The 12,646-nt window shown below is 39.6% G+C and overlaps 3 protein-coding genes across 8 annotated transcripts in view; 2 read left to right on the forward strand and 1 right to left on the reverse strand.

The window, feature by feature from the left end:
- The window catches only part of LOC122528211, a 360,579-nt gene extending 354,077 nt beyond the window's left edge, over positions 1-6,502 (forward strand). Inside the window, exons 8-9 of the mRNA XM_043653107.1 lie at positions 904-1,133; positions 2,539-6,502. The gene's annotated coding sequence lies outside the window, so the exon portion shown is untranslated. The remainder of the gene's footprint in view (positions 1-903; positions 1,134-2,538) is intronic.
- A 672-nt stretch (positions 6,503-7,174) lies between these two features.
- Positions 7,175-8,277, reverse strand: LOC122528214 (mitotic spindle assembly checkpoint protein MAD2A). Its single transcript, XM_043653112.1, has 3 exons — positions 8,097-8,277; positions 7,628-7,990; positions 7,175-7,531 (listed from the first exon to the last, which is right to left on the reverse strand). Exons 1-3 carry the CDS (start codon positions 8,167-8,169, stop codon positions 7,332-7,334), a joined length of 636 nt encoding a protein of 211 aa, XP_043509047.1. The 5' UTR covers positions 8,170-8,277; the 3' UTR covers positions 7,175-7,331.
- Positions 8,278-8,599: 322 nt separating this feature from the next.
- Positions 8,600-12,168, forward strand: LOC122528209 (nucleolar protein dao-5-like). Of its 6 annotated transcripts, none has more exons than XM_043653102.1 (6): positions 8,600-8,793; positions 9,352-11,010; positions 11,084-11,170; positions 11,353-11,453; positions 11,517-11,854; positions 11,936-12,010. In XM_043653102.1, the coding sequence occupies exons 1-5, from the start codon at positions 8,608-8,610 to the stop codon at positions 11,827-11,829; spliced, it is 2,346 nt and encodes a 781-aa protein (XP_043509037.1). In that variant the 5' UTR covers positions 8,600-8,607; the 3' UTR covers positions 11,830-11,854; positions 11,936-12,010. The 6 variants fall into 6 exon arrangements, with proteins under 6 accessions (XP_043509037.1, XP_043509038.1, XP_043509036.1 ...); XM_043653103.1 differs by having other exon boundaries at positions 9,352-9,693; positions 9,772-11,010; positions 11,353-11,854; XM_043653101.1 differs by having other exon boundaries at positions 11,353-11,854.
- The last annotated feature ends 478 nt before the right edge of the window (positions 12,169-12,646 follow it).

Raw genomic sequence — 12,646 nt, forward strand, 5'->3', positions numbered from 1 at the left:
AAAAATTAAATTTCCCCATTTTCATTGGCGGCCGCGCGAACGGCAATTAGTTTTTAATCATCGTCGAGTGTAATCGCGTATTAATACGCGAATGTTCGCTCCCCCCTCTCCCCCGCTCGCCTCTCTCCCTCTCCTCTGCCGCCCGCGAGCCGATAATTGCGCGCGGGAACACGCCGGTAAACCGGTGGATATCGTTTCGTTGCCGGCCGCAACAAGAACGAAACCGCGACGACTTCAACGTTCATAGATAAACCTAATGGCCCATGCTAATTAGAAGCAAAGACCATTATCGGGCCCCGGCCAGCCAGGCAAAAACAAATTTGTCGGCCACATCTATTACCGATTCCGCTTGTTCGTAACGGCTGCTAACGCAAATCTCCGCTATACATAATCAAATATAGATCCCGCTCCGAAACCTAACCCACCACTGACTGTGTAAACCGTCGTAGCGAGCGGCCACTCATTTATTCGCGCATCCATTAAAGCACAACTTTCCCTGTTTTCTCTATTTCGCGGTTGCGTAACGCGAGGATTGAACGAGAGAGGGAGAGAGAGGATTCTCCAGGAACCATCAATCTTGGAGAATGGTTGAAACCGGTCTAATTGTTACTTAGCATCAACCCCTAGGATAGGAAGAGGGTAGCGGAAGCATACGATCTACGGTATTCTCTGGCTTAATCATTCGCTACTTAGTCCAGAGTTATCTCCCACCCGTTGACCAAACTTTCCTACTACGGCGTCGGTTCCCCGAGGAACTTGGCGACCCCTCCAGATGCCCCTCCATCAGATAAACTTAATAGAACCGGACTAATTAGGCCGGAAAGACGGAGAGAGAGCGGAATGGAATCACCCGATGCCTTTCGCGGCTCACGAATAATTTCCACGGCCGCTTGGCTGCCGCAGGAGAGCCTCGGGAGATGAAGCAACTCGCCGACCAACGTCATCCACGCGCATCCCGCATCCTGGATCGTCGATAACTCGGCACCGTCGTCGACTAGTCTGCTCGAATTCACCGCGGGGAGCACACTTCTCGGAAGGTTGAGCCTTTCAGGAAGTCCTTCTGACACGCGAAGCTACGTCCTCCCGACAGCGTCGGCTGCGTCCACGTTTACTCCTTGATCGTACTGAACGGGGTAAGAATTTCCTTCTTTTCTCTCACTTTTTTTTTTATCACGCATCTGTTGACTACAGTCTCGCCAGTATATTTTTCTACACAGCGATTTTCTTCCACACGATCACTCGTTCGAAACTTGGCGAGCAATCTTGCGGAATTAATTTTTTCAAATGGTTAAGCTTTGCATATGTTATATTCATTTCTTCGTTGTTACGAACGAGGTGTCTTGCGTTGCAAAATCGTTCATGACGCACTGTGCGCGGGATATTTCGTCAAACAATATAGTTCATGACGTGCTATGAATGAGAAAATATTCGCGTATTTTTTTTTATAGATCAATTTGGATAAAAATCAATTCGTTTATTAATATAAAAAGGACCGTTTAATCTTAATTTCTTCGCTGTTGCGAAAGAAATATCTTTATAAACAACATCTTTATTTTCATCTTTGGTATGATTCTCTTCCTTTAACGCAACGGCTATCGCAGACAACTTTCTGTTTTTAACATTTTATAATTCTAGATTCACTCTGCAGATTTCTTTCTAAACGCAGCCTTGAAACAATACAAATTCTTTTGTGCGAATGATGCACTAACGTATAAGATGTAGACGAAATTCAATTAAAAGAAAAGAAATCGTAGCTAACTGCTGATTTAAAGGATCGAAGAAGAATGACAATCCATGGCCGTGTTACGAAATAGAAATAATTGACACAGCCGGGCGGTCAGAGGAATGGAATTTCAATTCAGTTCGCTCGTTAGAGCAGAGACAAGGTAAACTATCGTTGGCCAGGTCGATTCCATTAGCTGTCTTGAGCTGTCTCGTTTGTCGCGGAGGAGATAGAGGGGAGCAACGACACCCTGTTACACCGAATATCTCAGAAGGGTGAGCCGCGTTGAGATAAAGATGAATTTACATGCGGTTGCGGGAGAGCGGGCACAAACGGGGGATGACGGAAGAGGATGGAGAACCAAAGAACGAAAACCAACAAAGGTGGATCCTTCCGAGCGACGCTCCGTTCGTTGTACAAAAGAGTAAGGACCGTGTCGAAACAACGCTACCGCGAGAGGGAAGAAAGTTCTAGGGAAAACAGAGGAGCCCCGCTCCTTCCGTCTCGTTCGAAATGAGAAATTGCCGGAGGACTTTGCCAGGATAAATGAATCAACGCCGGGTACTTGACAGTTTCGTTTTAACTGTTGAATATTTGATTGACCCGCGGACGTGGCAAGATCACCGTAAAACCGCTAATTTAGCTTCGAGCTTAATTTCTTTGAGCCCCGAGTTTACCTTGTCCGCGATGGCGCCCCTTTAAATCGAGGACAAGCTTTCGCGACTTGAATACACACCGAACGAAGATAGAGAAAGAGAGAGAGAGGGAGGGAGAGAAATTCCTTTTAATCGATTCGAACTTCTTTCTCATTACAGAGTATCGTCAAGTGGTTCGACATCGTCCAAGTGCAAACACGAAGAACGGAGGAACTCGAGGAGCAAGAGTCATCGTCCAATGGAAACACCGTGTTCACAGCGGAGGGAACCGAGTATCGCAGCTGAATTCGACGTTCGAAAACAACGGGAAAAATATCCAGCCTGTCTCTCTCTCTTCTTCTGTCGCTCTGTTCCCTCTCTTTGCCGTGCTTTCTCCTTTTTTTTTTTTTATTTTCTTTTTTTCCACCCCAATTGCAAACGCGAGAAAACACGATGAACGTTGCTCGCAACTAACGGCGCCGGCAAAACTATCGCTGCCAAATCAAATTTAAGTCCCACGTGTGTGAACCGCATTTAACGGAGATATGTTTTCTTTTTTTTCTTTTTCCTCTTTTTTTCTTTCACCTGGCAGTTGGCTGTCCGCGTGTTTCACACGGCTTTAATTTCCTCCCGCGGGATCGGCATCCCGCTCGTCCATCATTTACCGCGTATCGAAAATTAAAAACGTAGCTTCGCCACGCTCGACATCTCGCGTACACGTCGTGTACGTACGTGCATCGATTTTTTGTTTTCTCCTATCGCGCGTCATCATCGAGAAAGCACCGTGTCTTTCGACGTTCTCGCACCACGGAATCTGTTGTAATCTCTGTTGAAAGCGACTCGCAAAACCGTTTGTCGCTCGACGGATTTTCACGCGGTGAGCGAAGAGAGAGAGAGAAAAAGAAAGAAAGAAAGAAAGAAAGAAAGAAAGCACAGGCCGCGAGGATGGAAGAAGCGAGAGAGACGGAGTCGTAAACTTTATCCGCAAGCACGTGCGGATCGTTAGAACGCCACGTGGACCCGACGATTTCGTTTTACGGGATTACAGGAAGAAAGGACACGACGCGAACGATCCAAGGATCCTGTAATAGGATTTCCGGGATCAGCGTACAGTCTTCCTGCCGCGGTGGCCAATGTCTTCGAAGCGGGCAAACGTAATTGCGCGGATCGACGTGGAGTTTCAACGATTCCCTACAACTCGCACACCTTATATTATATCTCGTCGAGTTCGTTCGATACCGATTCATCCGAGACGTTCTATCAAACGTAACGCGCGTGTGGTATGTACACGTGCCTCTCGTTCGTTCGCGGAATTCAAGCGAAACTGTCAAGAAACAAGTTTGTGATTGATTTAGTCGACGGAGGAGCAACTGCCTCGAGGAACCTGCCAGGCGTTCCGAATCTACAGCAATGTTATCATTGGGGGGGGGGGAAAAAAAAAAGATACCGTTTCTCGGTTTTCGAGCGAGACAGTTCGAGCGAAACGTGTGCTCAGACGCGTCCAGGAGAGCCTTGTACAAAGTATTCCTTGTATCCCTTTTGAACAACGCGCGCGCGCGCGCGTGTGTGAGAGTGTGTATGTATGATACGTATGTGTGCGTGCGCGCATGGGTGCGTCGAACGATCGAAAGAAAGAAAGAAAAAAAAAAAGAGAAAAAGAAAAAAGAAACGACGAACGGCGATCGATTCGTCTACTCTTTCAGGGATAGAGCAAAAATCGTGGAACACGGTGGAAATTGGTCGGCAAGGGTGATTCTGCGGCTGTACGTTCCGTCTGCGACAAGGGTGGTTGCGTTATTACGCCGAGACCGAAGAAATCAGGCAGCACTTTAATTAACGGAGCTCGCGGCCCAAGCATCGCCGGCAAGAATTGTTACGCCCCGACGGCGAGCGAGTAATTGCATTTTCGCTGCACCGTCGTCGTCGTCGTCGTCGAATCGTAATATCGGGGTTCGATTGGCCTCGCCGAAACGATCGTACGAGGAAAAATAGGAAACGGCGCCAGGAGCGTGGAAGTAACGGCGAAGAAAACAAGGCACGCTGATAATCAAGGCGCGAATAGACGACGATAACGACCCGGGCGGTGTTACTCGTTAAGAAGAGAAGCTAAACGACCGAGATGTGTTATTCGAGCGAGCATTTTTTCCGCATGCAGATATCTCCTACGACGCTTGTGTGTGTGTATCCGCGTTTCCATCGATCGGGCAACACGCGAGCGCGCGCGCGCGCGCTCACTTTTTACATTTTAGAGCTATAAAGAAATTACATATAGATAGTTGTCGAACGAACGAGCGAAACAGTTGTTGTGCTCCAGCGTTCCTTCCTGCGAGAGAAGAGGAAATACTTTGCCATTCTAGCGATATACCAGAGACTTTGAGAAGGGAAGAAGGTGGCAGCGTATGATGTCCGTGCAAGCTTACTAGTGCCGCCGTGCTTTTTCGTTACAAATTCATTTCGTCGCTCGTACCTATCGAACGATTTGTATGAAAGTCATCGTAAAGTCAACGATGGCGCGTCGTTCCGTCTAGTGGCCGTCACCTATAAACCTCTGTTCGACTTTAATCCTTGAACGCGTGACAATTACTCACGTATTACGCCTCGTGCGAAATGATCCTCGATTTCTTTTTACGCCCGATCATTACCGAACAACAAGGAGGAAAGACATGTATAAACGCGTCGACACCGGAACGGAACGACGAGCCGAATCATAGCGAACAAAAGAGGAATGTATTTTATGATATTTTACGCATAAAAGAAAACGATCGTAAATCGAATATAGCGAGTTAGTCCAAGGTAAAAACTTAAGTAGAGGTGTATAAAACGAGAAACTCAAAAAGCGTGCGTAACACGTTGCACAGTATTTACGAGGGGCTGAGAGGTGAACGCGTCGATTTTGTCGAGCGAGTGAGAAAAATGAATAAAACAGGGCCGTGGAACGGTTGATTGCGCGCAAACGATCGTACCAGCGACGATGATAGTTAATTACCGATAGACGACCGTCGATCATTATCGTTAACGTCAGTCCCGTAACGAGATGATCCTATTCCAGGATATGCGTTTCGCATCGCAACGGAAATCCGACCCGCTTCCGGGGACGTGTTTCGCGGTTTCTTTTCTACGGAAGTCAATGGGAACATCGGCGAGACCGATCCGCGCCAACTGCCCTGTCACCAGATAAAACACTAAGCGCTACTGTAAAATATTGTATATTATTTCACGTTATTTATTTTTCAATGTTTTTACTAGGAGACGCGTTTTTACGATACTCACAAAAAAGAGAATTATCGCGTAACGTTATAGAAACATGTCTCGTTCTGATCCGCGGTGCTGTGCTTACATATATATACACGATACGTACACTACGATAAACTTGTGACGACCAAAAAAAAAAAAAGAAAAAAAAACGCAGCCTGTCAATTTTCCGGACCCTCCTAGCAGTTAACGATCGTTCAAGAAAGCGATAGAGAAATGAGAAACCAAACTCCAAGACACATCGACGAAGCAACGGTTTTCTGAATCACAGTCACGGCGGATCAGCCGGATTAGAATGTTTATAAACTTCAACGTATTTCCAGCAGCTTTTGCAGTGTGTAAAACTAACCAGAGAAACCGAAGCAAATCTAGTCTAGGCGAGATTTAAAAGCGTACAGCTTGCGCGTTTAAGGATTATTACGAACGTGCCGTCCGCCCTCGAAATGATCGGACGTGATCGTGAGCGTGAAACACGCGAACGCACGCGGATGAAGGAAGCAAGCTTGCCTTGTTCTCGAAAGTTAAGTAATGTTAGTTTTGAAAAGAAACAAAAAGAAAAAAAAAAAGGAGAAAAAGAAGAGAAGAGGGCCGATCGAACGATTCGTTCTGTACGATGCGTGACAGGGGACGATTATGTTTCCGAGCTGGTCTAATAGCAAATCAAGTGCACTATGAATCGTATGGCTAACTCTAGCAGCACGAAGTCTAACGAGTTAATAGTGAAATTGTCGTAAGGGAGAAACGAACGCTGCAGGTATAAACGAAGCATAAGCCGCTGTTGATGTTTCCTAACTTGGTCTTCGATTTCTATCGAAGCGATCGGGTACAATAGGTACCGAACGAAAGGATATTACGACCAAATACCATTTATTCGACATCGTAAAATGAAAAGAAAACGGAAGAACAAATTTACGTATGACAGAAACGACGTTTCTATTGAATTAGAAAAGGAAAATCATATGATTCGAATCTGCCGCAATTACTAATAAAAGAGAAATGCCTAGTCAACATGTACCGTGCTCCCAGAGAATATATTTACGTTCCGCATTTTGTAATTTCGTTTCAATATTCATGTATTACCGTAACGTTGATTGCGACATCGAAAAAAATAAACAAGAAAATAGAACGAGGTATTCGATAAATTTGGAGCACCTGTACACTTAAGAATATTTAAGTAATGCTAACGATGTTACTTGCGATTTGGTATATGACGAACGTCAAACACAAAAAATATTTTATTCTAGTCGTATCTTTCATGCTTTGCCAAGTAAAATAATATAATTCCTGTGTTAAGTGTAATAGTCAATTATGTTTTAATAAAATCTGCCAAGATTCTTGTCAATCCTTTTCTTTCTCCCTAACCACTGACTGAGCAATTAACTAACTAAAAATGTATATAAAACATTAAGTAACTAAAATAGTATATGCTGATATTGGGAAGAAGAAACATGGGAGACCATGATAGGAGGATAGCTTGGAAGCAGGATTTCAAACTATCAAACTATCAGAGTTATATCAAAATATATATTCGTATAAAACTCTTTGTAGATGTAGTATAATAGTAATAATTCATATGTATGTTCAAACCCTTTGGAACAACATGACCACTTTCATCTTCATAAAATATTAAACAGCAGTCTTTAGTATTAACTATTGCTAACAAGATAAAAGAAACATATTTCATATATATAGATTTCAATTATAGATAAAACATGTAATTTCTAAACGTTCCTATAACTAACTATAGTATCCATTTTATGAATAGAAGTTGAAAATGATCGTAATTGTACTTCTTGACTATTTGCAATGAACACTGGCTGTGTTTCATCCCATTCTTTCGGGATACTACAGTCAGGTACAGTATATGTCAAAATATCAAACGAACATAAACAATCCAATAGTGGAAGAAAACTTACAGTACCTGAAACATAAAAAATTCAATAAAACAGATTTCGATATTTCATTAATCTGAGATACCGTAATAAGAGGACTCGAATTATCAAATTCAATCAGTTACCTGTGATTTGACGTATGACTTCACGAATCTCTCTTTGTATTGTCTTCATATCCTTTGTACCTACTTCAGGTAGACCATTACTTTTATTGCCATTGGCACCATTAGAGGCCCGACCTTCATAATCCACTTTGAAATCCCATTTCTCTAATACTTCTTTGGTATTCACGTTTGTTATAACGAGCGTGATCTTTTGTACTTTTCGTTGAGTGAGCCATTCTTGAATCTGGCCAAGAACAGTATTCAAGAATCCTTTGATCTTTTCATCCGTCGACATTAAAACGAACAAACCGAAATGTTCGGCGGGTTCGAATGTTTCTGGCGGATAAATGCCTCTTTGGTACAAAATGCTGTTTACGCCATAAACTGAAACAGAAAAATGAAACGTGAGAAATTCCAATGAAGTTCCATGTAACGGTCCGTTCAACTGTAAATACGTTTTAAAACAATAGAAAAAGTACAGTGGACTTACGAAGATACTCTTTAACCAGCTCTGCCGATCCTTTCAGCGTAATACATTTTGCTTTCTGCTGAGTTTCTGTCATAATTTTCAATCAATTAACGCGAAATACAATTGAACAAAACTAAATTTCCGCTCAAAATTCTAGTATCTTATAGGTTAGAACGACGCCGGTTTGCCATTTTAAAAACGTCCAATGAACTGCTTACTAACCAACGTTTTAACCAATCACAGATCAGAGGAAAAATTGATGAACTTTTAGTATGTTCGTGAAATAAACTAATGTCTAATGTAACCTCAATGAATATTACTTTACTTTAACTTCACATCGTAAAGGTTACTAAGGTTGAATTTAGTACTAAGAACTAAGTTGAATTAAGAACTAAGAACGAATTTTAAATTATCGAAATAATCTAGCCAATCGAAAATAACATCGCGATAATGTGTTCCAAAAGTAACACGTACGGTGCGAAAGGGCAACGCATCTTAGTCTGTCACAATTCATGCCCGACTGCAGCGCCACATGAGAATGGGAACTAATCGACAATATATTTCAGACGTACACTCAATCGTAACCAGTCTCTCGAGTTTTCAACACGCGTTCATCATGGCATCCGCCGAAGAACTCAGTGTCTCTGCCCTTGTATACGATTATTTATTGAAAAAGGACGCATCGCTGGCAAAAGTTTTCCAGAAAAAAACGAAAGCGGTAAGGTGTAGTGAGTTATTGTATACGTAATATGGTTGATCGATCTTTGAAAGGCAAGTGCCTATGTAACACCAGAAGTACCGCCATTTAGCCATACCACGTGGACGAAATATATTTGTTTTATTATATTTCAAATTCATCGTAAAATAAAACTTAATCATCGTCATTTTCATTCATTATATAAAACGTTACTTAATATTACTCTTAATATTTAATATTTAATTATTACTTAATATAAATTTACATTATACTTAATATAAATTTATATTCTTAATATTACTCTTAATATAAATTTATATTATATATACGTTACTTAATATTAATTAATATAAATTTATTTAAAATTAAATTATATTATAATTTATATATTTTCATGTTAATGTATTTTTTATATTGATATTTTTATATTTATATATTTTTTATATTCATATATTTTTTACATTAATTAATGTAAACAAAATATTGAATGAATTGGAATATATTTTTTTAAAATTCTGATTAATACATCATAAAGGTAGTAGTACAACTTTCATTCGTGATCGTTTCCTTTGTTGCCAGCCTGAGTTGCCAAAAGGTGCACCAACTATACAGGATGTATTTAATCACTTTCAAAAAACATCGTCAAAAAAATTAAACATAAAGAGACAAGCTAAAGATTCGAGTTCTGATACAAGTTCGGAGAGTGAAGAGGAGGCACCAAAGAAGGTGCCCACACAAATAAATGGTAAATCTACAGTTAATGCTGTAGTAAATAATAAGCAAAAAGAATCTTCTTCAGAAGATAGTTCCAACGAAGATCAAGATTCTACGTCAAAAGCAACTACAAAAATTAAAGGTATTGTCAAACCATTATCTAAACCACCAACTGTAAAGAAAAAAGAAAGTTCAGATGATAGTTCATCGGAAGAGGATACAGGTAAAACACAACCTAAAATAACATCAACACCAAAAGTAACTAAAACACAAGAATCTTCAGATTCAGAGTCTGATTCAGATGGAGAGGAATCTAAAGTAAATGTAACTACAAAAACAGCTAAAAAACCAGTTATTCCAGCCAGTAAAAAGAAGGAATCATCAAGCGATAGCAGCAGTGTTGGTGAAGACAAAAGTCCAGTTAAACCATTATTAAAGAATGTACCAGCTAAAACAAAAACATCATCTAACAAAGAAAAATCCAGTAGTGATGATTCTGATGATTCTTCTGAGGAAGAAAAGACTAAACCTCAGCCATCAATTAAAACTAAGCCAGTTACAAAACAACAGAAATCTTCAAGCGATGATTCTGAGGATTCGTCAGAAGAAGAAACTAATACAAAGACACCAGTTGCTAAACCTATTCAAAATAAAAAGAAACAAGAAAAAACTACTCAACAAAAGAAAAAAGTAGGATCTATTTCAGAAAAGAAAGAAACATCAAAACCAGAAACTCAAAATAAAAATTTACCAACAAAATCAGTAGTAACGGTAACAAAAGATTCATCATCTGATGAAGATAGTAGTGAGGAAGAAGCACCACAAACCAAAAAACCTGCTCCTCCAGCAAAAGTAGCTCCAGCTAAAAGAAAGGAAACTTCTAGCGAAGATAGCAGCGATGAAAGCAGTGAACCACCAACTAAGAAACTTGCTGCTTCACAAACACCAGTAGCTGTAAAGAGCACACCAGCTAAGAAAGAAAAATCTTCCTCCAGTAAAGATAGCAAGGAACCTGCTCCTGCTAAATCAATAACATCTGTATCTAAGAAAGCACAATCTTCTAGTGAAGACTCTGATGATTCTGATGAGAACGACAAGTCAGTTACAAAAGCAACAAAGAAACCTGTGGTACAATCAGCTGCAAAGAAAGCTGAGTCTAGTTCTGAAGATTCAGATGAATCTTCTGAAGATGAAAAATTACCATCTGCAGTTACAAAAGCAGTAACAAAAACTAGTAAAAAGAAGTCTAGTGAAGATTCTAGCGAAAATTCAGATTCGTCAGATGATGAAAAACCTCAAACACCTACTGTTAAAACTACTTCAAAACAACCAGCTAAAGAAAATTCAGAGGGCAGCAATTCTGATAAGGAAACGCAAAAGAAAAAAGAAATACAAAATACACCTAAAGCTCAGAAAAGAAAACACGAAGAAGGAGAGGAAAATGAAGATAAGCCTCCTGCGAAAGCTCAGAAAAATAATTACAGTAATTTTGTAAAGGCAAACGATAGCTTCAATAATGACAAGGTAATTATTATTATATTTAATGTAATTATTCAAGAAAAGGAAAACATTTTTATTTATGAACTTCTATGTTTAGCAATCCAAAAAAACTCCATTTCGTCGTGTAAAGGACGAAGAGATAAAATTGGATCCCAAATTGGCAAACAATTCTTTTGAGGCAAAGGTAAATGCTTGGAAACACTTGAAACAATGCAGGTCACTCTCCGTTTTGTAAAAGTTTGAAACCGTTTCCGTGCATTCACCAACCTTTTAAGAGAATTATTAAAAAGATATTTATAAAGATGTTTTCCATAAATGATAATGTATAAAAAACGGCGATTGACCTGCGTATCCCTTTTGTTTTAGGAGGACAGTCAGGAGGAAGGTGGTTTTAAGAAACATAGTGGAAGGGGTGGATTTAGTAGAGGCAGAGACAATTTTGGTCGCGGTGGATTCAGGGGTGGACGTAATAATGATGGTGATAGAGATAGAGGTTTTGGTCGCGGTGGATTCAGGGGTGGACGTAATAATGGTGGTGATAGGGATAGAGGTTTTGGTCGCGGTGGTCATGATAGAGGAGGAAGAGGTGGTTTTAGAGGTGGTTTCAGGGGCGGTCGAGGAAATTTTAGAGGTGGTTTCGATGGTAGAAGATCATGGGGTGGGAATGATAGGAAATTCGATTCGGAAGGCGGTAAAACTGACGGGTTTAAAAAATCATGGGGTAGCAACGAAAATAGAAGAGATAGTCACGGTGAGTTTAGAGGAGGCAAAGAGGATTTTGACAAAAGGAGATCATTCGATAGCGCGCCAGTAAAAAATAAAAAGATAACGTTTGACGATTGATAATGGTAAAAATTATATATATAAGGTGAGAAGTTGTTAGTTGAAAATAATAATAATCCAAATAAATGTTCATATAGTAACTGAGAATGTAATTTTTGTTCAACAGAAGGGTGCTCGTGGATCGTGGGGAGAAAAAGCAAATGAAGCCTTCAAATTCACGAGAGGAAAGAAGTTTCGTCACCAAAAATTGAAGAAAAAACGTGGTAGCTATCGCGGTGGTCAAATAGATACTAATGTGAATTCTATTAAATTTGACGATTGAACAAGCAGTTATAAAATGTACATGTCCATGTTTTAATATTATTAGTTTTATTTAATTAAGTGAGCAGATTACATATATATATATATATATATAAGAATTTTCATAGTCCAAATTTTCTTTACCGAGAAATGTTTCGAGTCGCGACAGTATTATATTCGAAATTACGTAGAATGACACACGATTTAATTATGACATTTAATTTAATTGATCACGCGTAGTTTTTTTTTAACAATTAGTATCTATAAAACTGCAATTTGAGTGTATCAAAATTTTTAAAATTTTATTTTAATACAAGAAATATGAAAATAAAATAATAAAAATTAGTCAAAAATATATAGGTCTTATAGATACCTCGAAAAATATTTCAACATTGACTAGCCATTCTATTAAAATGTTTTTTTGTTATTAAAATGAGTTCAAACACAATATAATTATAATTGCTACAAATACATTTTTGTATTTTTACAATTACATAGACATTTACATTTATTAAACTAGATATTTGTTTGCGGTACACATATGCACTATATAATAAGTAAATACAACTCCAAATTA

Source organism: Frieseomelitta varia, unplaced genomic scaffold (assembly GCF_011392965.1).
Source record: "Frieseomelitta varia isolate USP_RPSP 00005682 unplaced genomic scaffold, Fvar_1.2 scaffold_247, whole genome shotgun sequence".
Taxonomy (NCBI): Eukaryota; Metazoa; Arthropoda; class Insecta; order Hymenoptera; family Apidae; genus Frieseomelitta; species Frieseomelitta varia.